At 47.3% G+C, this 27,396-nt stretch overlaps 1 protein-coding gene across 1 annotated transcript in view; it reads right to left on the bottom strand.

Moving 5' to 3' along the window:
- Positions 1-27,175, bottom strand: part of SLC30A3 (solute carrier family 30 member 3) — a 43,569-nt gene extending 16,394 nt beyond the window's left edge. The window contains exon 1 of the mRNA XM_075847421.1: positions 26,225-27,175. Coding sequence (XP_075703536.1) covers positions 26,225-26,301 — 77 coding nt within the window. The 5' untranslated portion in view covers positions 26,302-27,175. The remainder of the gene's footprint in view (positions 1-26,224) is intronic.
- Between the last annotated feature and the right edge of the window lie 221 nt (positions 27,176-27,396).

Raw genomic sequence — 27,396 nt, 5'->3', positions numbered from 1 at the left:
CTCCTGTCTCCACTACATGACTGTATGATCAGCTTCTCCTCACCTCCTGTCTCCACTACATGACTGTATGATCAGCTTCTCTCCTCACCTCCTGTCTCCACTACATGACTGTATGATCAACTTCTCTCCTCACCTCCTGTCTCCTCTACATGACTGTATGATCAGCTTCTCTCCTCACCTCCTGTCTCCACTACATGACTGTATGATCAGCTTCTCCTCTCACCTCCTGTCTCCACTACATGACTGTATGATCAGCTTCTCTCCTCACCTCCTGTCTCCTCTACATGACTGTATAATCAGCTTCTCCTCTCACCTCCTGTCTCCACTAAATGACTGTATGATCAGCTTCATTATTGTATCGTCCTCCAGGACCGTCCATCTTGCTTTACTGCTGCCTGCAGACCCTCATTATTGTACGGTCCTCCGGGAGCCTCTACCATGCTTCACTTCTGCCTGCAAACCCTTATTATAGTCCCGTTTTCCTGGACCCTCCACCATGCTTCACTGCTGCCTGCAGACCCTCATTATTGTACCGCTCTCCAGGACCCTCCACCATGCTTCACTGCTGCCTGCTGACCCTCATTATTGTACCTCTCTCCAGGACCTTCCACCTTGCTTCTCTGCTGCCTGCAGACCCTCTTTATGGTACCGCTCTCCAGGACCCTCCACCATGCTGCACTGCTGCCTGAAGACCCTTATTATTATACCATTCCCCAGGACCCTACACCATCTTCACTGCTGCTTGCAGACCCTCCTTATTGTACTGCTCTCCAGGACCCTCCACCATGCTTCATTGCTGCCTGCAGACCCTCATTATTGTACCGCTCTCTAGGACCCTCCACCCTGCTTCACTGCTGCCTCCAGACATTCATTATTGTACCACCCTCCAGGACTCTCCACGATCTTCACTGCTGCCTGCAGACCCTCATTATTGTACCGCTCTCCAGGACCCTCCACCATGCTTCATTGCTGCCTGCAGACCCTCATTATTGTACCGCTCTCTAGGACCCTCCACCCTGCTTCACTGCTGCCTCCAGACATTCATTATTGTACCACCCTCCAGGACTCTCCACGATCTTCACTGCTGCCTGCAGACCCTCATTATTGTACCGCTCTCCAGGACCCTCCACCTTCTTCACTACTGCCTGCAGACCCTCATTATTGTACCACTCTCCAGGACCCTCCACCATCTTCACTGCTGCCTGCAGACCCTCATTATTGTACCGCTCTCCAGGACCCTCCACCATCCTTCACTGCTGCCTGCAGACCCTCATTATTGTACCACTCTCCAGGACCTTCCATCATGCTTCACTGCTGCCTGCAGACTCTCATTATTGTACCACACTTCAGGACCCTCCATCATGCTTCACTGCTGCCTGCAGACTCTCATTATTGTACCACTCTCCAGGACCCTCCACCATCTTCACTGCTGCCTGCAGACCCTGATTATTGTACCGCTCTCCAGGACCCTCCACCATCCTTCACTGCTGCCTGCAGACCCTCATTATTGTACCACTCTCCAGGACCTTCCATCATGCTTCACTGCTGCCTGCAGACTCTCATTATTGTACCACTCTTCAGGACCCTCCATCATGCTTCACTGCTGCCTGCAGACTCTCATTATTGTACCACTCTACAGGATCCTTTACCATGATTTACTGCTGCCTGCAGACCCTCATTATTGTACTGCTCTCCAGGAAACTCCACGCTGCTTCACTGCTGCCTGCAGACTCGCATTATTGTACCGCTCTCCAGGTCCCTACACCGTGATCCACTGCCGCCTGCAGACCCTCATTATTGTATTGCTCTCCAGGACCCTACACCGTGATACACTGCTGCCTGCAGACCCTCATTATTGTATTGCTCTCCAGGACCCTCCACCATCTTCACTGCTGCCTGCAGACCCTCATTATTGTACCGCTCTCAATGACCCTCCACCATGCTTCACTGCTGCCAGTAGACCCTCATTATTGTACTGCTTTATAGGACACTCCACCCTGCTTCACTGCTGCCTACAGACATTCATTATTGTACCACCTTTCAGGACCCTCCACCATGTTCACTGCTGCCTGCAGACCCTCATTATTATACCGCTCTCCAGGACCCTCCACCATGCTTCACTGCTGCCTGCAGACCCTCAATATTATACCGCTGCCTAAAACCAAATCGGACGATAATCCCTGCATCAACAGTACAGAGCACTGCTCCAAATGCATGGAGCCAACAAGGAGTTCAAAAACAGGGGTATGCTGTGTAAAATAACCATTAGCAAGAGGAGTGGAGTCGATACCCACTACCGGGACAGGTTTAGGCAAATCAATCAGAGGCATAGCAAGGGACATAGCAAATTCCACAGACATGATATTAGTAGAGGACCCTGAATCCACGAAGGCACTGCCGGTAGCAGACCTACCACCAAAAGAGACCTGAAAGGGAAGCAAGATCTTAGTACGTTTCATATTTACAGGAAATACCTGTGCGCCCAAGTGACCTCCCCGATGATCACTTAGGCGCGGAAGTTCTCCGGCAGCATTCTTACGCTTAAGACAGTAGTTCACTTGATGCTTGTCATCCCCACAGTAGAAGCAGAGACCATTCTTCCTGCAGAAATCTCTACGTTGTTGGGGGGGCACGGAGGCCCCGAGTTGCATAGGTACCTCTGAGTCTTCCGGGGAGGAACGAAGCAACGGAACCTCGGGAGGCATCATGGGGGAGTCGGAGGAGAAATCACATAAACGTTCACGTTGTCGTTCCCTGAGACGTCGGTCAAGTCGTACCGCTAAAGCCATAACCTGGTCTAGGGAGTCAGAAGAGGGATAGCTAACTAGCAGGTCTTTCAGGGCGTTCGACAGACCCAACCTAAACTGGCACCTTAAGGCAGGGTCATTCCACCGAGAAGCTACGCACCACTTCCTAAAGTCAGAACAATACTCCTCAACAGGTCTCTTACCATGACGTAAGGTCACCAGCTGACTCTCGGCAAAGGCAGTCTTGTCAGTCTCGTCATAAATGAGTCCGAGAGCAGAAAAGAAAAGATCAACGGAGGAAAGTTCAGGGGCGTCAGGAGCCAAGGAGAAGGACCACTCTTGGGGCCCTTCCTGGAGCCGGGACATAATTATACCCACCCGCTGGCTCTCAGAACCTGAGGAATGAGGCTTTAAACGAAAGTAAAGCCTACAACTCTCCCGAAAGGAGAGAAAAGCCCTCCGATCCCCTGAGAACCGGTCGGGCAACTTGAGGTGGGGTTCAAGAGGTGAGGTGAGGGGAACTACCAAGGTAGCATCAGGCTGGTTGACCCTCTGAGCCAGGGCCTGGACCTGTAGGGAGAGACCCTGCATTTGCTGAGCCAGGGTCTCAAGGGGGTCCATAGTGGTGTCAGGGACCAGGGTAGACTAGGTATGGGCTTGTGATTATGTAACGACGGGGGTAGGGAAACGAACAAGTGATCACTAATCTACCCACCACTCTGTCCCTGCCTACTTGCAACGACCCGCCCTAGGCGACGGGGTACAACTGGGCGGCGGTCCCTACGCTCAGTAAGTGCACGAGACAAACATACAAGGGAATACAAAGCAAAGGGAAAGGGGCAGTTGCCCACGGAAAATTGAAAATACAAAAATACTTTATTCACATAGTTAATTGATACAATAATAAAAGAATCCATAAACCAACAATAAAAACATGGATGCTCAGCTGAAAGATTAGTCTGAGTATGCACTAATAGTGCATGGAGAATAAAGGGAGTCTAACAAGATAGAAAAAGGTACAGGATATGTATACTATAGTATTATGGTGGAGTCGGCCTAAATCTATAGGTAAAGTATCGCAGAAACAAAGAGATCTATGCAAAGAATGTCGTGGACACAAAGATATTTAACAGACAACTTGACCAACAATGTGTAGTGTGGGAAAAGGAAATTGAAGCAGGCAAAATTAAGAAATTTAGTCGCGATAACGACGATTATACCCATAAGAGAATGTATCGGTGGAACCAAAGAACACCTTATATGCCAATGGCACGTTCCTCATCAATATCATCTACATCATCACTTAGCGATCATCATGAGATGACTCTAAGGAATACGGGGGATAGACAAATTACCAACAGGCAGAAAAGGAAAGTTAATTACCATAATTCCATCTGCCCCAAGAGGAAGGTCAATAAGGGCACGACAATGAAACTAATCCAGGCCAACGAGGAATGAAGGTAATCAATCTATCTGAACACACCTTGACTCAAAGTGATTACTCTCTGCTGGAAAAAGGTCTGACATTTTCCCCTGCTTCTCCGTTTGATCCCTTTTTGGCAGTGAAGGATCTGCAGCTCTTTGGAAGATCTCTGATCTTCAAAAAATGGTACTTCAAAGAAGATGACACCATATTCACGACCACTGAAGAAAGAGAAACTTTGAAGGCTTTGGAAGAACTATACAATCAGGACGAACCCATATCCGGAGGTAAGATACCCGATTGCGTGAGGCGAAAGTCTACCAAATTTCCCCCTCTCGCAATCTGCCCTGCTGTAGATCTTTTCGTTAAACTAGTTTCAAACGAATGGGCCAATATCTCTACTAGTATTAAAAATGACAACTTGATAAGATCCGAAAGAGAGAGCCTGCAACGCATTAAAACATGGGATGATATAGTTATAAAACCAGCAGACAAAGGGGGTAACGTGGTATTGTGGCCACGACAAATGTACCTAAATGAGGCGAATCGTCAGTTACGACATTCGACCTGCTATAAAAAACTTACATTTAACCCTCTATTGTCTTTCAGTCTAAAACTAATGCAGATTCTACAAGATGCTATGGATAATGGGACTATCTCTAAGGCTTTGAAAGATTCCTTATATGTAACAGAACCAACTCTGCCGACATTATATCTTATACCAAAAATTCACAAAAACATCACAAATCCTCCAAGTAGGCCTATTATTTCAGGGTCCGGGGGTCTAACTGAGAGAATTTGTAAATGGATTGACTACTATTTGAAACCACTAGTTGAAGTACTACCATCATATCTTCGAGACTCGGCTGACCTTTTACTTAAAATTGATGGGATACATCTAGATCCTGACCACATCTTGGTCACGTGCGATGTCGAGTCCCTCTATACAAGCATTCACCATCAAGATGGTCCCCATGCAGTTGAGACCTTCTTGTTGATGAGCAACATCGAGAGTTAGGTCTCTCAACTAATTTTAACTTTGTTGGACTTTGTCCTCAAACATAATTTCTTCACATTTAATGATTCTTTTTACCTACAGCTCCAGGGAACGGCAATGGGGGCAGCTTGTGCTCCCTCCTATGCCAACTTATTCCTGGGGCTGTGGGAGAGAGACCTCTTCTTGTCGGATCGGATGCCATTGATGAATCGGGTCCTCTTCTGGACCCGGTTCATCGATGACATCTTTTTGATCTGGCAGGGTACGCCCGATGAACTATCTTCATTTATAAAAGTACTCAATCAAAATGCTTTAAATATCAATCTCACATATAAATTGAGTCACAAAAGTGTGGATTTTTTGGATATCATCATTAAACAGGACTCTAATGGTTTCTTACAGACCGATTTGTATCGTAAAACAACATCAATCAATTCTCTATTACATGCAACTTCGTCACATCCCCGACACGTAATTGAAGCAATTCCGACAGGACAATTCCTTCGTGTCAAGAAGATCTGTTCGACTCCTGAAGACTTCAAAATTCGATCGGAAGAACTAAAAGACAGGTTCACCCAGAGGGGCTACAGCCATCGCAACATCTGTAGGGCATACCACCGAGCCCAACAAACCCCACGTGACCACCTTTTAAAAACATCTATTAAAGACCAACAAGAACGTAAGGTGCGGTTTGTTACAACATACAGCTCATGTTGGGCTGAGATGCGCAACACCTTAAACAAATTTTGGCCAGTTTTGTTAACTGACCCAATATTACAAAAAATATTACCTAATTATCCGGCTATGGCACCTCGTAGAGAACGCAATTTGCGAGATTCTATTGTACATAGTTACTATACACCTGCCAAACCAGGAAAAAATTTCGGTACTAAAGGCCCTAAGTGGGGCTGCAAACCGTGTGGAGATTGTCTAAGTTGCCCTAACATCGAACGCTCTCAATCTTTTACTGACTCGGGGGACAGGAACCAATTCAAAATTTGTTGGCCAATTACATGCAGAACTAAAGGAGTAATCTACTATGCAACCTGCCCATGCCCAAAAATGTATATAGGCATGACTACCCGGGAATTACGTGTTCGAGTCAGGGAACACGTTAGAGATATTGAAAATGCAAAGACAGAAGTAGATATTGAAACCTTAAAAACAATTCCTAGACACTTCCGTTCTCACCATGCATGTGACTCTAAACTCTTCAAAGTAAGAGGTATAGATCATATTAACATCACCATGCGAGGCGGCGACACAAAAAAACGCCTATTGCAAAAAGAGTGCAAATGGATTTGGAAACTCCAAACGATGTTTCCTAAGGGACTTAATGAAACCACTGGTTTCTCTGCCTTTCTTTGATTACCTGTTCAATTTTAGTGGTGTTGGGTTTACATTTTTTAAAAACAATTTTTTAATTGGTTTGCATTCTTATGTCCTTTGATTTTAACTATATATATTTCTTGTTATGCAGATGAGATACAGATCAATGTTGCTACCTTAATCGTTGAGGTCTTTTACCCTTCTTTTCTGGGATCCCCATGGACACCTTATATGCGAACCTCTCTTCATGGTTATCGATACAGAATCAGTGACCTCATCATTTCAACAGTGATGTATATCTACATGAGTGTATGACCTAAATACGTTGTCTCATCAACTTACATATAAACTATTCTTCTACAATACCATGCAACAGATGTATACTACACTGCTGTCCATTAGCAGACTATACAGTATCATCATTTTTACATCTTTCCTTTTCATATGCATCGATATATGCAAGATTGTGCATACATACACATTATAACATAATAGACAATGAGCCTTTATCGGATTTACAGTACATTCATTTAAATTAATTTATTTACTTAGATATATTTGTTATTAACTAATTGCACATTACATTTATTAAATTAATAATAATTTAATTTTTTGCATAATAATCTTTATTATGAATTAATTCATTTCAAACAAACACCCACTGTATGAATTTTCAGTTTTTGTTGCAGCACTGATATTATATTTATTTTATTATATATCCTTTTATTCAACTGTGCCAGTTGGTCTTAATTCACATTGTATGTATATATATTTCTTTATATGATTATGGATTCTCATATTATCTTGTATATTCTTCAGCACGAGTATTTTATGACTATGTATTTATTATAATTATTATACACTCATTCTTGCATTACCATCACCTTAAAGATTTACTATCATTTATTATTTATTCTTTCACAATATATATCATTATATTCACCACACTTTCACTTTTCATTTCTAAATATATCTATTTTAACTTTATTTCATTATTATCTCTTGCTGCTGGTCTTACTTTTCAACTACTTATGTATAATTGATCCATGTTCACACAGCGTGCGATACATATGGTTATGCACAAAAACATATGGGGACAATCCATGCATGTGCAGTATAATTTTCGATTAATATAACAACAAAAATATCGATGATGTAGACATATATATGTAATCCGTGATATATTATCCTTCACATCATGTACATACTTTATTAACTCACATCGCTGCTATCTCTTAATGCAGCATTGCGCTCTGTATCTTACTATGTACAGCTCACCCGTCCTGTGTCGCTCTCTCATTGGAAGATGGGACCCGGCCCCCGTCGGCGTCACTCGCGGCGTGCCTTCTGCCTGATCCACGTGACCGAGTCATACTGACTCGGTCCCGTGCTTCCGGCTCGGGCTCCCCGCGGCTGGTGTCGACGTGGGCGCGGCTCCTTTAGCCCCCGGGAGACAGCGACCGATAGGTGTGCAGGACGTTTAGCCTCATTATGCAACACACTTGCCAGGTAAAATAAACATAGTCCATTGGCTAGTCCCTACATAAAGAACCCCTGACCTCAACCTGACACCACCCCCAGACGAAGGCATTAGCGCCGAAACGCGCGTTGGGGTGGAGCTCAGTTGCAGTCACTCGGTCTCTTGATAATGGGTATGTATAAATCCTTATACTACATTCTAATTTCTTGTGGAATCAAGTCCTTTAGCCTTGGTGGTCTCGCAGCACACTAGATATATGGCACACAGATTATCATGTCATGATTACTACACCAGTGAAAATTTGAAATGATTACTAGCCGTTAATCTTTGTGTCCACGACATTCTTTGCATAGATCTCTTTGTTTCTGCGATACTTTACCTATAGATTTAGGCCGACTCCACCATAATACTATAGTATACATATCCTGTACCTTTTTCTATCTTGTTAGACTCCCTTTATTCTCCATGCACTATTAGTGCATACTCAGACTAATCTTTCAGCTGAGCATCCATGTTTTTATTGTTGGTTTATGGATTCTTTTATTATTGTATCAATTAACTATGTGAATAAAGTATTTTTGTATTTTCAATATTTCCTTGGTTTCCAGCATCCATTCTTTCTCTCTTGGTTCTATATGTATTGTAGTGATGCTGTATGGGTTTTACACCCTTGAATCAGCCCATTTAAGTTTAGATACATCTTACCTCTATACTCTCTTTAATGGGATATACTGATTCATGTTGCTATTTTCGGTTTTGTTATTTGTCTCCCACTCCTAAGCCTGCCATCCTGAGTGGTGGAAGATGGAGTCAGTCTCAGAGACGTAGATTCAGGTGCAGACTGATTACCTATGGGTGTTAACCCCGAAGCTGTGCCTGGCAGATCCTTTACAATTGCACTGCGCTCCAGGACCCTTCACCGTGATTCACTGATGCCTGCAGACCCTCATTATTGTACTGCTTTCCAGGACCCTCCACCATGCTTCACTGCTGCCTCCAGACATTCATTATTGTACCGCTCTCCAGGACCCTTCACCATTTTCACTGCTGCCAGCAGACCCTCATTATTGTACTGCTTTATAGGACACTCCACCCTGCCTCACTCTTGCCTCCAGACATTCATTATTGTACCGCTCTCCAGGACCCTCCATCATCTTCACTGCTGCCTGCAGACCCTCATTATTGTATTGCTCTCCAGGACACTCCACCATGCTTCACTAATGCCTGCAGACCCTCATTATTGTACAGTTTTCTAGGACCCCCCAACATCTTCACTGCTGCCTGCAGAACCTCATTAATGTACCGTTCTCCAGGACCCTCAACCATGCTTCACTGCTGCCTGCAGACCCTCATAATTTTACTGCTCTCCAGGACCCTCCACCATGCTTCACTGCTGCCTGCAGACCCTCTTTATTGTACTGCTCTCCAGGACCCTTCACCATGATTCAGTGCTGCCTGTTGACCCTTATTATTGTACCACTCTCCAGGACCCTCCACCGTGCTTCACTGCTGCCTGCAGACCCTCATTATTGTACTGCTTTACAGGACACTCCACCCTGCTTCACTGCTGCCTCCAGACATTCATTATTGTACCACCCTCCAGGACCCCCACCATGCTTCACTGCTGCCTGCAGAACCTCATTATTGTACCGCTCTCCAGGACCCTCTACGATGATTCACTGCTGCCTGCAGACCCTCATTATTGTACCGCTCTCCAGGACCCTCCACCATGCATCATTGCTGCTATCAAGCCCTCATTATTGAACCGCGCTCCAGTACCCTCCAATATCTTTTCTACTGCCTGCAGACCCTTATTACTGTACTGCTCTCCAGGACAATCCACCATCTTCACTGCTGCCTGTAAACCCTCATTATTGTACCGCTCTCCAGGAACCTCCACCAATCTTCACTGCTGCCTGCAGACCCTCACTATTGTACCGCTCTCCAGGACCCTCCACCATGCTTCACTGCTGCCTGAAAACCCTCATTATTGTACTGCTCTCCAGAATCCTCCACCATGCTTCACTGCTGTCTGCAGACCCTCATTATTATACCGCTCTCCAGGAGCCTCCACCATGCTTCACTGCTGTCTGCTGACCCTCATTATTGTCCCGCTCTCCAGGACCCTCCACCATCTTCAATGCTGCCTGCAGACCCTCATTATTGTTCCGCTCTCCAGGACCCTCCACCATCTTTACTGCTGCCTGCTGAACCTCATTATTGTCCCGCTCTCCAGGACCCTCCACCATCTTTACTGCTGCCCCGACACATTCATTATTGTACCGCCCTCCTTAAACCCTCCACCATTTTTACTGCTGCCTGCAGACCCTCATTATTGTACTGATCTCCAGGAGTGTCCACCATGCTTCACTGCTGCCTGCAGACCCTCAATATTGTACTGCTCTCCAGGACCCTCCACCATCTTCACTGCTGCCCCGACACATTCATTATTGTACCGCCCTCCTTAAACCCTCCACCATTTTTACTGCTGCCTGCAGACCCTCATTATTGTACTGATCTCCAGGAGTGTCCACCATGCTTCACTGCTGCCTGCAGACCCTCAATATTGTACCGCTCTCCAGGACCCTCCACCATGCTTCACTGCTGCCGCTGACCCTCATTATTATACCGCTCTCCAGGACCCTCCACCATCTTTACTGCTGCCTGCAGACCCTCATTATTATCCCGCTCTCCAGGACCCTCCACCATCTTCAATGCTGCCTGCAGACCCTCATTTTTGTACCGCTCTCCCGGACCCCCCTCATGCTTCACTGCTGACTGCAGACCCTCATTATTGTACCGCTCTCCAGGACCCTCCAACATGCTTCACTGCTGCCTGCAGACCCTCATTATTGTACTGCTCTCCAGAATCCTCCACCATGCTTCACTTCTGCCTGCAGACCCTCATTATTGTACCACTCTCCAGGACCCCCCACCATATTCACTGCTGACTGCAGACCCTCATTTTTGTACCACTCTCCAGGACCCCCCACCATTTTTACTGCTGCCTGCAGACCCTCATTATTGTACCGCTCTCCAGGACCCTCCACCATTTTCACTGCTGCCTGCAGACCCTCATTATTGTACCACTCTCCAGGACCCTCCACCATTTTCACTGCTGCCTGCAGACCCTCATTATTGTACCGCTCTCCAGGACCCTCCACCATTTTCACTGCTGCCTGCAGACCCTCACTCATTATTGTCCCGCTCCACAGGAGCCTCCACCATGCTTCACTGCTGCCTCCAGACATTTATTATTGTACCACGCTCCAGGACCCTCCACCACCTTCAATGCTGCCTGCAGACTTTTATTATTGTACCGCTTTCCAGGAGCCTCCACCATGCTAAACTGCTGCCTTCAGACAATCATTATTAAACTCCTCTCCAGTAGCCTCCACCATGCTTCACTGCTGCCTCCACACATTCATTATTGTACAGCTCTCCAGGACCCTCCACCATGCTTCACTGCTGCCTGCAGACCCTCATTATTGTACCTCTCTCCAGGAGCCTCCACCATGCTTCACTGCTGCCTGCAGATACTCATTATTATACCGCTCTCTAGGAGCCTCCACCATCCTTCACTGCTGCCTGCAGACCCCCATTACTGTACCGCTCTCCAGGACCCTCCACCATGCTTCACTTCTGCCTGCAGACCCTTATTATTGTACTGCTCTCCAGGACCCTCAACCATGCTTTACTGCTGCCTGCAGAGCATCATTATTGTACCGCTCTCCAGGACCCTCCACCATCTTCACTGCTGCCTTTAGACACTCATTATTGTACCGCTCACCAGGACCCTCCACCATCTTCACTGCTGCCTTTAGACACTCATTATTGCTTTGCAATTTAGGATTCTCCACCTTCTCCACTGCTGCCTGCAGACCCTCAATATTGTACCGCTCTCCAGGACCCTCCACCATGCTTCACTGCTGCCAGCAGACCTTCATTATTGTACTGTTCTCCAGGACCCTCCACCATGCTTCACTGCTGCCTGCAGACCCTCATTATTGTACCGCTCTCCAGGTCCCTCCACCATTCTTCACTGCTGCCTGAAGACCCTCATTATTGTACCGCTCACCAGGACCTTCCACCATCGTGACTTCTGCTTGCAGACCCTCATTATTGTACCGCTTTCTAGGACCCTCCACCATGCTTCACTGCTGCCTGCAGCCCCTCATTATTGCACCACTCTACAGGACCCTCCACCATGCTTCACTGCTGCCTCCAGACATTTATTATTGTACCACCCTCCAGGACCCTCCACCACCTTCAATGCTGCCTGCAGACCCTCATTATTGTAATGCTCTCACGGACTCTACACCATGACTCACTGCTGCCTGCAGACCCTCATTAATGTACCATTCTCCAGGACCCTCCACTTTGCTTCACTGCTGCTTGCAGACCCTCATTATTGTACCGCTCTCCAGGAGCCTCCACCATGCTTCACTGCTGCCTGCAGACCCTCATTATTGTACCGCTCTCCAGGACCTTCCACCATGTTTCACTGCTTTCTGCAGACCCTCATTATTGTACCACTCTCCAGGACCCTCCATCATGCTTCACTGCTGCCTGCAGACCCTCATTATTGTTTCGCAATTTAGGAATCTCCACCATGCTTCACTGCTGCCTGCAGACCCTCATTATTGTACCGCTCTCCAGGACCCTCCACCTTCTTCACTACTGCCTGCAGACCCTTATTATTGTACCACTCTCCAGGACCCTTCACCATGCTTCACTGCTGTCTGCAGACTTTTATTATTGTACCGCTTTCCAGGAGCCTCCACCATGCTTCACTGCTGCCTGCAGACAATCATTATTAAACTGCTCTCCAGTAGCCTCCACCATCTTCACTGCTGCCTCCACACATTCATTATTGTACCGCCCTCCTTGACCCTCCACCATCTTCACTGCTGCTTGCAGACCCTCATTATTGTACCGCTCTCCAGGACCCTCCACCATGCTTTACTGCTGCCTGCAGACCCTCATTATTGTACCTCTCTCCAGGAGCCTCCACCATGATTCACTGCTGCCTGCAGATACTCATTATTGTACCGCTCTCTAGGAGCCTCCACCATCCTTCACTGCTGCCTGCAGACCCCCATTACTGTACCGCTCTCCAGGACCCTCCACCATGCTTCACTTCTCCCTGCAGACCCTTATTATTGTACTGCTCTCCAGGACCCTCAACCATGCTTTCCTGTGCCTGCAGAGCATCATTATTGTACCGCTCTCCAGGACCCTCCACCATTTTCACTGCTGCCTGCAGACCCTCATTATTGTACCGCTCTCCAGGACCCTCCACCATTTTCACTGCTGCCTGCAGACCCTCACTCATTATTGTCCCGCTCCACAGGAGCCTCCACCATGCTTCACTGCTGCCTCCAGACATTTATTATTGTACCACGCTCCAGGACCCTCCACCACCTTCAATGCTGCCTGCAGACTTTTATTATTGTACCGCTTTCCAGGAGCCTCCACCATGCTAAACTGCTGCCTTCAGACAATCATTATTAAACTCCTCTCCAGTAGCCTCCACCATGCTTCACTGCTGCCTGCAGACCCTCATTATTGTACCTCTCTCCAGGAGCCTCCACCATGCTTCACTGCTGCCTGCAGATACTCATTATTATACCGCTCTCTAGGAGCCTACACCATCCTTCACTGCTGCCTGCAGACCCCCATTACTGTACCGCTCTCCAGGACCCTCCACCATGCTTCACTTCTGCCTGCAGACCCTTATTATTGTACTGCTCTCCAGGACCCTCAACCATGCTTTACTGCTGCCTGCAGAGCATCATTATTGTACCGCTCTCCAGGACCCTCCACCATCTTCACTGCTGCCTTTAGACACTCATTATTGTACCGCTCACCAGGACCCTCCACCATCTTCACTGCTGCCTTTAGACACTCATTATTGTTTTGCAATTTAGGATTCTCCACCTTCTCCACTGCTGCCTGCAGACCCTCAATATTGTACCGCTCTCCAGGACCCTCCACCATGCTTCACTGCTGCCAGCAGACCTTCATTATTGTACTGTTCTCCAGTACCCTCCACCATGCTTCACTGCTGCCTGCAGACCCTCATTATTGTACCGCTCTCCAGGTCCCTCCACCATTCTTCACTGCTGCCTGAAGACCCTCATTATTGTACCGCTCACCAGGACCTTCCACCATCGTGACTTCTGCTTGCAGACCCTCATTATTGTACCGCTTTCTAGGACCCTCCACCATGCTTCACTGCTGCCTGCAGCCCCTCATTATTGCACCACTCTACAGGACCCTCCACCATCTTCACTGCTGCCTGCAGACCCTCATTATTGCACCACTCTACAGGACCCTCCACCATGCTTCACTGCTGCCTCCAGACATTTATTATTGTACCACCCTCCAGGACCCTCCACCACCTTCAATGCTGCCTGCAGACCCTCATTATTGTAATGCTCTCACGGACTCTACACCATGACTCACTGCTGCCTGCAGACCCTCATTAATGTACCATTCTCCAGGACCCTCCACTTTGCTTCACTGCTGCTTGCAGACCCTCATTATTGTACCGCTCTCCAGGAGCCTCCACCATGCTTCACTGCTGCCTGCAGACCCTCATTATTGTACCGCTCTCCAGGACCTTCCACCATGTTTCACTGCTGTCTGCAGACCCTCATTATTGTACCACTCTCCAGGACCCTCCATCATGCTTCACTGCTGTCTGCAGACCCTCATTATTGTACCACTCTCCAGGACCCTCCATCATGCTTCACTGCTGCCTGCAGACCCTCATTATTGTACCGCTCTCCAGGACCCTCCACCTTCTTCACTACTGCCTGCAGACCCTTATTATTGTACCACTCTCCAGGACCCTTCACCATGCTTCACTGCTGTCTGCAGACTTTTATTATTGTACCGCTTTCCAGGAGCCTCCACCATGCTTCACTGCTGCCTGCAGACAATCATTATTAAACTGCTCTCCAGTAGCCTCCACCATCTTCACTGCTGCCTCCACACATTCATTATTGTACCGCCCTCCTTGACCCTCCACCATCTTCACTGCTGCTTGCAGACCCTCATTATTGTACCGCTCTCCAGGACCCTCCACCATGCTTCACTGCTGCCTGCAGACCCTCATTATTGTACCTCTCTCCAGGAGCCTCCACCATGATTCACTGCTGCCTGCAGATACTCATTATTGTACCGCTCTCTAGGAGCCTCCACCATCCTTCACTGCTGCCTGCAGACCCCCATTACTGTACCGCTCTCCAGGACCCTCCACCATGCTTCACTTCTCCCTGCAGACCCTTATTATTGTACTGCTCTCCAGGACCCTCAACCATGCTTTACTGCTGCCTGCAGAGCATCATTATTGTACAGCTCTCTGGGACTCTCTACCATCTTCACTGCTTCCTGCAGACCCTCATTATTGTACCGCTCTCCAGGACCCTCCACCATCTTCACTGCTGCTTTTAGACACTCATTATTGTTTTGCAATTTAGGATTCTTCACCTTCTTCACTGCTGCCTGCAGACCCTCAATATTGTACCGCTCTCCTGGACCCTCCACCATGCTTCACTGCTGCCAGCAGATCTTCATTATTGTACTGTTCTCCAGGACCATCCACCATGCTTCACTGCTGCCTGCAGACCCTCATTATTGTACCGCTCTCCAGGACCCTCCACCATCTTCACTGCTGCCTGCAGACCCTCATTATTGTACCACTCTTCAGGAGCCTCCACCGTGCTTCACTGCTGCCTGCAGACCCTTATTATTGTTCCGCTTTCCAGGAGCCTCCACCATCATCACTGCTGCCTGCAGACAATCATTATTAAACTTCTCTCCAGTCGCCTCCACCATGCTTCACTGCTGCCTACAGATCCTCATTATTGTACCGCCCTCCTTGACCCTCCACCATCTTTACTGCTGCCTGCAGACCCTCATTATTGTACCGCTCTCCAAGAGGCTCCACCATCTTCACTGCTACCTGCAGATAATCATTATTATACTGCTTTATAGGACACTCCACCATCCTTCACTGCTGCCTGCAGACCGTCATTATTGTACCACTCTCCAGGACCCTCCACCATGCTTCACTACTGCCTGCAGACCCTTATTATTGTACCACTCTCCAGGACCCTTCACCATGCTTCACTGCTGTCTGCAGACTTTTATTATTGTACCGCTTTCCAGGAGCCTCCACCATGCTTCACTGCTGCCTGCAGACAATCATTATTAAACTGCTCTCCAGTAGCCTCCACCATCTTCACTGCTGCCTCCACACATTCATTATTGTACCGCCATCCTTGACCCTCCACCATCTTCACTGCTGCTTGCAGACCCTCATTATTGTACCGCTCTCCAGGACCCTCCACCATGCTTCACTGCTGCCTGCAGACCCTCATTATTGTACCTCTCTCCAGGAGCCTCCACCATGATTTACTGCTGCCTGCAGATACTCATTATTGTACCGCTCTCTAGGAGCCTCCGCCATCCTTCACTGCTGCCTGCAGACCCCCATTACTGTACCGCTCTCCAGGACCCTCCACCATGCTTCACTTCTCCCTGCAGACCCTTATTATTGTACTGCTCTCCAGGACCCTCAACCATGCTTTACTGCTGCCTGCAGAGCATCATTATTGTACAGCTCTCTGGGACTCTCTACCATCTTCACTGCTTCCTGCAGACCCTCATTATTGTACCGCTCTCCAGGACCCTGCACCATCTTCACTGCTGCTTTTAGACACTCATTATTGTTTTGCAATTTAGGATTCTTCACCTTCTTCACTGCTGCCTGCAGACCCTCAATATTGTACTGTTCTCCAGGACCATCCACCATGCTTCACTGCTGCCTGCAGACCCTCATTATTGTACCGCTCTCCAGGACCCTCCACCATCTTCACTGCTGCCTGCAGACCCTCATTATTGTACCACTCTTCAGGAGCCTCCACCGTGCTTCACTGCTGCCTGCAGACCCTTATTATTGTTCCGCTTTCCAGGAGCCTCCACCATCATCACTGCTGCCTGCAGACAATCATTATTAAACTTCTCTCCAGTCGCCTCCACCATGCTTCACTGCTGCCTACAGATCCTCATTATTGTACCGCCCTCCTTGACCCTCCACCATCTTTACTGCTGCCTGCAGACCCTCATTATTGTACCGCTCTCCAAGAGGCTTCACCATCTTCACTGCTACCTGCAGATAATCATTATTATACTGCTTTATAGGACACTCCACCATCCTTCACTGCTGCCTGCAGACCGTCATTATTGTACCACTCTCCAGGACCCTCCACCATGCTTCACTGCTGCCTGCAGACCCTCATTATTGTAATGCTCTCACGGACTCTACACCATGATTTACTGCTGCCTGCAGACCCTCATTAATGTACCATTCTCCAGGACCCTCCACTTTGCTTCACTGCTGCTTGCAGACCCTCATTATTGTACCGCTCTCCAGGAGCCTCCACCATGCTTCACTGCTGCCTGCAGATACTCATTATTGTACCGCTCTCCAGGACCTTCCACCATGTTTCACTGCTGTCTGCAGACCCTCATTATTGTACCACTCTCCAGGACCCTCCATCATGCTTCACTGCTGCCTGCAGACCCTCATTATTGTTTCGCAATTTAGGAATCTCCACCATGCTTCACTGCTGCCTGCAGACCCTCATTATTGTACCGCTCTCCAGGACCCTCCACCTTTTTCACTACTGCCTGCAGACCCTTATTATTGTACCACTCTCCAGGACCCTCCACCATGCTTCACTGCTGCCTGCAGACTTTTATTATTGTACCGCTTTCCAGGAGCCTCCACCATCCTCACTGCTGCCTGCAGACAATCATTATTAAACTGCTCTCCAGTAGCCTCCACCATCTTCACTGCTGCCTCCACACATTCATTATTGTACCGCCCTCCTTGACCCTTCACCATCTTCACTGCTGCTAGCAGACCCTCATTATTGTACCGCTCTCCAGGACCCTCCACCATGCTTCACTGCTGCCTGCAGACCCTCATTATTGTACCTCTCTCCAGGAGCCTCCACCATGCTTCACTGCTGCCTGCAGATACTCATTATTATACCGCTCTCTAGGAGCCTCCACCATCCTTCACTGCTGCCTGCAGACCCCCATTACTGTACCGCTCTCCAGGACCCTCCACCATGCTTCACTTCTGCCTGCAGACCCTTATTATTGTACTGCTCTCCAGGACCCTCAACCATGCTTTACTGCTGCCTGCAGAGCATCATTATTGTACCGCTCTCTGGGACTCTCTACCATCTTCACTGCTTCCTGCAGACCCTCATTATTGTACCGCTCTCCAGGACCCTCCACCATCTTCACTGCTGCCTTTAGACACTCATTATTGTTTTGCAATTTAGGATTCTCAACCTTCTTCCCTGCTGCCTGCAGACCCTCAATATTGTACCGCTCTCCAGGACCCTCCACCATCTTCACTGCTGCCTGCAAACCCTCATTATTTTACGGCTCTCCAGGACCCTCCACCATGCTTCACTGCTGCCTGCAGACCCTCATTATTGTACCGCTCTCCAGGACCCTCCACCATCTTCACTGCTGCCTGCAGACCCTCATTATTGTACCACTCTTCAGGAGCCTCCACCGGTCTTCACTGCTGCCTGCAGACCCTTATTATTGTTCCGCTTTCCAGGAGCCTCCACCAGCTTCACTGCTGCCTGCAGACAATCATTATTAAACTTCACTCCAGTCGCCTCCACCATGCTTCACTGCTGCCTACAGATCCTCATTATTGTACCGCCCTCCTTGACCCTCCACCATCTTTACTGCTGCCTGCAGACCCTCATTATTGTACCGCTCTCCAAGAGGCTCCACCATCTTCACCTCTACCTGCAGATAATCATTATTATACTGCTTTCTAGAAGACTCCACCATCCTTCACTGCTTCCTGCAGACCCTCATTTTTTGTACCGCTCTCTGGTACCCTCCACTATGATTTTACTGTTGCCTGCAGACCCTCATTATTGCACCGCTCTCCAGGAGCCTCCACCATGCCTCACTGCTGCCTGCAGACCCTCATTATTGTACCTCTCTCCAGGACCCTTCACCATCTTCACTGCTTCCTACAGACCACTGGCGTAGCTATAGGGGTCGCAGCGGTCGCAATTGCGACCGGGCCCGAAGCCAGGGGGGCCCACGGCCCCCCGCACCATATCAATAAAAAGTTACTATAGTAACTCGGGCCGCGGGCCCCTGTTACTATAGTAACATACTTTACTTACTTTCCTGGCTCCGGATCGCAGCGGAGGTCCTGACGTCAAGCGCTGTGCGCAGCGCATGACGTCACAGTTTGCCTGGGGGGGGCCCAGTAAGAATTTTTGCATCGGGGCCCATGAGCCTTTAGCTACGCCCCTGCTACAGACCCTCATTATTGTACCGCTCTCTGGTACCCTCCACTATGATTTACTGTTGTCTGCAGACCCTCATTATTGTACCGCTCTCCAGGACCCTACACCATGCTTCACTGCTGCCTGTAGACCCTCATTATTGTACCGATTTCCAGAAGCCTCCACCATGCTTCACTGCTGTCTGCAGTCCCCCATGATTGTACCTCTCTCCAGGAGCCTCCACCATGTTTCCCTGCTGCCTGCAGACCCTCATTATTGTACCGCCGTTTTCCAGGACCCTCCACCATCTTCACTGCTGTCTGCAGACCCTCATTATTGTATCGCTCTCCAGGGCCCTCCACCATCTTCACTGCTGCCTGCAGATACTCATTATTGTACTGTTCTCCAGTAGCCTCCACCATGCTTCACTGCTGCCTGCAGACCCTCATTATTGTACCGCTCTCCAGGAGCTCCACCATGTTTCCCTGCTGCCTGCAGACCTTCATTATTGCACCGCTCTCCAGGAGCCTCCACCATGCCTCACTGCTGCCTGCACACCCTCATTATTGTACCGCTCTAAAGGTCCCTCCACCATGCTTCACTGCCGCCTGCAGACCCTCATTATTGTACCACTCTCCTGGAGCCTCCCCCATGCTTCACTGCTGCCTGCAGACCCTCATTATTGTACCGCTCTCCAGGAGCCTCCACCATGCTTCACTGCTGTCTGTAGTCCCCCATGATTGTACCTCTCTCCAGGAGCCTCCACCATGTTTCCCTGCTGCCTGCAGACCCTCATTATTGTACCGCTCTCCAGGAGCCTCCACCATCTTCACTGCTGCCTGCAGACCCTCATTATTGTACCGCTCTCCAGCCCTTCGATGAACTGCCTTCTGTTACACCAAATATTTCACATTTTAGTCATGAGTCCAGAGCACCTGCTGCCAGTTCCTATGTTTTGGTGCATAGTTGAGTCTTGGCCTTGTTTCCACGCTGAAGGTTTAGCTTTTTGGCTGAAATTCTTCCACGAAGACCACTTCTGGCCAGACTCCTCTACACAGTAGATGGGTGTAACTGGGTCCCACTAGTTTCTGACAGTTTTGAGCTGATGGCACTGTGGACATCTTCTGATTTTGAAGGTAAGTAATCTGCTGCACTAAGTTTCCTTGGTTGGCCACTGCGTCTAAGGTCCTCAACGTTGTCCGTTTCTTTGTGCTTCTTCAGAAGAGTTTGAACAGCGCGTCTTGAAACCCGTCTGCTGTGAAATATTTGCCTGGGAGGGATCTTGCTGATGCAGTATAACTACCTTGTGCCTTGTTGCTGTGCTCAGTCTTGCCATCTTGGACCTGTGACATGAAACGGTCTTCCACAACCTCACCTTTGTAGCAGAGTTTGGCTTTTTCTCACCTAATTTTAAGCCTCCTACACAGCTGTTTCTGTTATAATTAATGACTGTTTTTCAACCTACATATGAAAATTATGCTCATTATCACCTGTTTGGTAGAATTGGTTAGTTATACACCTGACTATAATCCTACAGAATCCATTATTTTGTGTAAGTGTACCTACAATTATTGATGCTGTTCTGAAGGCAAAGGGCGGTCACACCAAATATTAATTTGATTTAAATTTCTCTTTTGCTCATTCACTTTTGTATTTTGTTAATTGATTAAAAAAAACTATTTTCTGTTTTTGAAAGCATTCTTACTTACAGCACTTTTTCCACAACGGCCTAAAACTTTTACTATTCTTAGTACTGTAGACGGGAAATTGCCATAATTAAGCTTTAGTCTTTATCTGTCTCCCTCCACGATTAAAGCTCTTGTTGTTAACGGAGCTAATAAAGACCGATGAAGAATGAATAGGTCTCATTAACATTAGTTTATTCTTATTTGTTTTTATATTTGCCTCATACCTGGGCTATTAAGTCTGTATGCGGCGTGTAATCTCCACATATGGACCGGACACACGGGTCACTATACGGAACCAGGATATTTATGTTCTATCCACGGCCTCAGACGTCATGAGCGCTTCATTCTACCCAGGAGACCCTCATTCTTTAATGTGAATTCTTTCTGATCTATTCGAGCTCCTCAGGAACAATGGAAATAAAGAGACAATCAGGAGGCCCCCACCCACGGGACTGTTATCAGGAGGGACACAGCTCATTAATCTGCAGAGGGGGCAGCCAGCCGTGGACAGGGATGTCCCCTCTTCCAGATCTCCAGCACACACTGATTTACTGAGCTCAGACTAATAATGACCCTATTATCTCCGGCTCTCCACAACGGATAATTAACTTCACACAACTGACACCGAGACCCTCCACACTGTACTGAGCCTTATTGTGTGGAAGGGGGGACGGGACTTCTTATGTATAGGGGAACTCTGTGATCTTATTATACGGGGTCACCCTGATCTCTTATTATATGGGGTCACTCTGATCTCTTATTATACGGGGTCACCCTGATCTCTCTGTGATCTTCTCTTATTATATGGGGTCATCCTGATCTCTTATTATACGGTGTCACCCTGATCTCTTATTATATGGGGTCACCCTGATCTCTCTGTGATTTTGTCTTATTATATGGGGTCACCCTGATCTCTCGGGGATCTTCTCTTATTATATAGGGTCACCCTGATCTCTCAGTGATCATCTCTTATTATATAGGGTCACTCTGATCTCTCTGTGATCTTCTCTTATTATATGGGATCACCCTGATCTCTCTGTGATCTTCTTATTATATAGGGTCACCCTGATCTTTCTGTGATCTTCTCTTATTATATGGGGTCACCCTGATCTCTCTGTTATCTTCTCTTATTATATGGGATCACCCTGATCTCTCTGTGATCCTCTCTTATTATATGGGGTCACCCTGATCTCTCTGTGATCTTCTCTTATTATATAGGGTCACTCTGATCTCTCTGTGATCTTCTCTTATTATATGGGGTCACCCTGATCTCTCGGGGATCTTCTCTTATTATATGGGGTCACCCTGATATCTCAGTGATCATCTCTTATTATACGAGGTCACCCTTATCTCTCTGTGATCTTCTCTTATTATATGGGGTCACCCTGATCTCTCTGTGATCTTCTCTTATTATATAGGGTCAACCTGATCTCTCTGTGATCTTCTTCTATTATATGGGGTCACCCTGATCTCTTTATGATCTTCTTTTATTATATGGGGTCACCCTGATCTCTCTGTGATCTTCTCCTATTATATGGGGTCACCCTGATCTCTCTGTGATATTCTCTTATTATATGGGGTCAGCCTGATCTCTCTGTGATCTTCTCTTATTATATGGGGTCACCCTGATCTCTCTGTGATCTCTTATTATATGGGGTCACCCCGATCTCTCTGTGATATTCTCTTATTATATAGGGTCAGCCTGATCTCTCTGTGATCTTCTCTTATTATATGGGGTCACCCTGATCTCTCTGTGATCTCTTATTATATGGGGTCACTTTGATCGCACTATAATCTTCTCTTATTATACAGGGTCACTCTGATACCTTATTATATGGGGTCACCCTGATCTGTTTGTGATCTTCTTTTATTATATGGGGTCACCCTGATCTCTCAGTGATCTTCTCTTATTATATGGGATCACCCTGATGTCTCAGTGATCTTCTCTTATTATATGGGGTCACTTTGTTCTCTCTGTGATCTTCTCTTATTATATGGGGTCACCCTGATCTCTCGGGGATCTTCTCTTATTATATAGGGTCACCCTGATTTCTCTGTGATCTTGTCTTATTATATGGGGTCACCCTGATCTCTCTGTGATCTTCTCTTATTATATAGGGTCACCCTGATCTCTCTGTGATCTTCTCTTATTATATGGGGTCACCCTGATCTTTGTGTGATCATCTCTTATTATATGGGGTCACCCTGATCTCTCTGTCATCTTCTCTTATTATGTGGGGTCACCCTGATCTCTCTGTGATCTTCTCTTATTATATGGGGTCACCCTGAGCTCTCTGTGATCTTCTCTTATTATATGGGGTCACCCTGATCTCTCAGGGATCTTCTCTTATTATATGGGGTCACCCTGATCTCTCAGTGATCATCTCTTATTATACGAGGTCACCCTTATCTCTCTGTGATCTTCTCTTATTATATGGGGTCACCCTGATCTCTCTGTAATCTTCTCTTATTATATAGGGTCAACCTGATCTCTCTGTGATCTTCTTCTATTATATGGGGTCACCCTGATCTCTTTATGATCTTATTTTATTATATGGGGTCACCCTGATCTCTCTGTGATCTTCTCCTATTATATGGGGTCACCCTGATCTCTCTGTGATATTCTCTTATTATATGGGGTCAGCCTGATCTCTCTGTGATCTTCTCTTATTATATGGGGTCACCCTGATCTCTCTGTGATCTCTTATTATATGGGGTCACCCCGATCTCTCTGTGATATTCTCCTATTATATGGGGTCACCCTAATCTCTCTGTGATATTCTCTTATTATATGGGGTCAGCCTGATCTCTCTGTGATCTTCTCTTATTATATGGGGTCACCCTGATCTCTCTGTGATCTCTTATTATATGGGGTCACCCCGATCTCTCTGTGATATTCTCTTATTATATGGGGTCAGCCTGATCTCTCTGTGATCTTCTCTTATTATATGGGGTCACCCTGATCTCTCTGTGATCTCTTATTATATGGGGTCACTTTGATCGCACTATAATCTTCTCTTATTATACAGGGTCACTCTGATACCTTATTATATGGGGTCACCCTGATCTGTTTGTGATCTTCTTTTATTATATGGGGTCACCCTGATCTCTCAGTGATCTTCTCTTATTATATGGGATCACCCTGATGTCTCAGTGATCTTCTCTTATTATATGGGGTCACTTTGTTCTCTCTGTGATCTTCTCTTATTATATGGGGTCACCCTGATCTCTCTGTGATCTTGTCTTATTATATGGGGTCACCCTGATCTCTCTGTGATCTTCTCTTATTATATGGGGTCACTTTGTTCTCTCTGTGATCTCTTATTATATAGGGTCACCCTGATCTCTCTGTGATCTTGTCTTATTATATGGGGTCACCCTGATCTCTCTGTGATCTTCTCTTATTATATAGGGTCACCCTGATCTCTCTGTGATCTTCTCTTATTATATGGGGTCACCCTGATCTTTGTGTGATCATCTCTTATTATATGGGGTCACCCTGATCTCTCTGTGATCTTCTCTTATTATATGGGGTCACCCTGAGCTCTCTGTGATCTTCTCTTATTATATGGGGTCACCCTGATCTCTCTGTGATCTTCTCTTATTATATGGGGTCACCCTGATCTCTCTGTGATCTTCTCTTATTATATGGGGTCACCCTGATCTCTCTGTGATCTTCTTTTATTTTATGTGATCACCCTGATGTCTCAGTGATCATCTCTTATTATTTGGGGTCACTTTGTTCTCTCGGGGATGTTCTCTTATTATATGGGGTCATCCTGATCTCTCTGTGATCTTCTCTTATTATATGGGGTCACTTTGATCGCACTATAATCTTCTCTTATTATATAGGGTCACCCTGATCTGTTTGTGATCTTCTTTTATTATATGGGGTCACCCTGATCTCTCAGTGATCTTCTCTTATTATATGGGATCACCCTGATGTCTCAGTGATCTTCTCTTATTATATGGGGTCACTTTGTTCTCTCTGTTATCTTCTCTTATTATATGGGGTCACCCTGATCTCTCGGGGATCTTCTCTTATTATATAGGGTCACCCTGATCTCTCTGTGATCTTGTCTTATTATATGGGGTCACCCTGATCTCTCTGTGATCTTCTCTTATTATATAGGGTCACCCTGATCTCTCAGTGATCTTCTCTTATTATATGGGGTCACCCTGATCTCTCTGTCATCTTCTCTTATTATGTGGGGTCACCCTGAGCTCTCTGTGATCTTCTCTTATTATATGGGGTCACCCTGATCTCTCTGTCATCTTCTCTTATTATGTGGGGTCACCCTGAGCTCTCTGTGATCTTCTCTTATTATGTGGGGTCACCCTGATCTCTCTGTGATCTTCTATTATTATATGTGATCACCCTGATCTCTCGGGGATCTTCTTTTATTTTATGTGATCACCCTGATCTCTCTGTGATCTTCTCCTATTATATGGGGTCACCCTGATCTCTCAGTGATCTTCTATTGCTACGCGGTCTCTGATCTTCTTTAAATATAAGATTTGTATAAAGGGTAAATTCAGGGGTGCGGGGGTAAATTGTATATCGGGTATACGGGAGGGTGTGTATATGTAAGGAATGCAGGAGATGATGGGTATATCACACGATGTTACGGTGGGGTGCAGGTGGTTGACGTACATAGGGTGATGTGGCTGTTGATTTTTCGGATAGGTGGGGTGTTTAGATTAATGGGATATATAGACGATGTATAATGTATATGAAATGATCAGGTGCATTGCGGGTGTATAGCATTTTTAGGATATAGAGCGTGTTGGGGATATAGGGATTGTTTAGGGTATGTGGGGCTTATAGGGCTTTTTGTGTGATGTCGTATGTGTATTATGGGGTGAAGGTTTTATGGGTTCTCTAGTGTTTTGTGGATGTGTGAGGATGTGATATGTGGAACGCGCAGAGATTAATGTCATGTACGTGCGGTGATGGGTGTAAAGGACACGGACGCTGCTGGTATACATATAATGTGTGGCGTCTGCAGGGCGTAGATAGTGAATTGGGTGTACAGGGTACAGGGGGGCATTGTGTGCGGAGAGGAATGTATTGTGTATAGGGATGTTCTGAATGTCGGATCTGGGGGATGTCAGGGGGTCGGCATGTACGTGGTTTAGGGGTTTCTGTATTATTGAGGGTGCGGGGTGTATGGGGTGTAGATGAGGTATGGCAGGGTGAATTATCACTGACCTCTTGATCTTCAGGTCGCCCCCTCCCTGGTTGGGCTCCACCAGTCTTCGGGTCTCCGAGTCTCCCCCAGACTCCATTCTGTGGATTGTGGTCTCCGGTTTGGGGTTACACTCCCATGTCTCTTGGCGTGTGAAGACCGGCTATAAGTACAGGCGGTGAAGATCTGGATCCAGGCGCAGTGTCAGGCGTGATGCAAGGTCTGGTGAGATGATCTGCAGAGTGGGGTCTAGGATGTGATACAAGGTCCAGGTGAGATGATCTGCAGAGAGGGGTCCAGTTCCAGGATGTGATACAAGGTCCAGGTGAGATGATCTGCAGAGAGGGGTCCAGGTCCAGGATGTGATACAAGGTCCAGGTGAGATGATCTGCAGAGAGGGGTCCAGGTGCAGTGTGTGATATAAAGTCTGGAGCAATAATCTGCAGAGTAGAATCCGGCGCAGTGTCAGGTCTGTACAGGGTCCGATGCAATAATCTGCAGAGTAGAATCCGGCGCAGTGTCAGGTCTGTACAGGGTCCAATGCAATAATCTGCAGAGTAAGGTCCAGCGCAGTGTCAGGTCTGTACAGGGTCCGATGCAATAATCTGCAGAGTAAGGTCCAGCGCAGTGTCAGGTCTGTACAGGGTCCGATGCAATAATCTGCAGAGTAAGGTCCAGCGCAGTGTCAGGTCTGTACAGGGTCCGATGCAATAATCTGCAGAGTAGAATCCGGCGCAGTGTCAGGTCTGTACAGGGTCCAATGCAATAATCTGCAGAGTAAGGTCCAGCGCAGTGTCAGGTCTGTACAGGGTCCAATGCAATAATCTGCAGAGTAAGGTCCAGCGCAGTGTCAGGTCTGTACAGGGTCCGATGCAATAATCTGCAGGGTAAGGTCCAGCGCAGAGCAATGTCTGGTGCAGAGTGTGACTTGTGACACTGCAGCCGGGAGACAGCGCGATGTGAGAGCGATCAGACGAGACATCGGAGCCGGTGTGAGTGAAATCAAGAATAGAGCGTTACCTGACACTGGAAGGGCGCCCCCTGCTGCCTACTGTCAGAAGTCGCACCATCATTTCTACATGTGATCTGTGACTGAACGCTGCCGGCACGGATCACTAACGGCGTATTCTGCGTCTCCGTCCTCAGCTGTTTTACGGTAGGGGGATGTTCACACGATAAGTAAAAAACGCCTGAA

The sequence above is a fragment of the Rhinoderma darwinii genome (genome assembly GCF_050947455.1).
Source record: "Rhinoderma darwinii isolate aRhiDar2 chromosome 4 unlocalized genomic scaffold, aRhiDar2.hap1 SUPER_4_unloc_1, whole genome shotgun sequence".
Taxonomy (NCBI): domain Eukaryota; kingdom Metazoa; phylum Chordata; class Amphibia; order Anura; family Rhinodermatidae; genus Rhinoderma; species Rhinoderma darwinii.
Note: the sequence above shows the minus strand (reverse complement) of the source record. Positions and strands in the feature narration are given on the sequence as shown.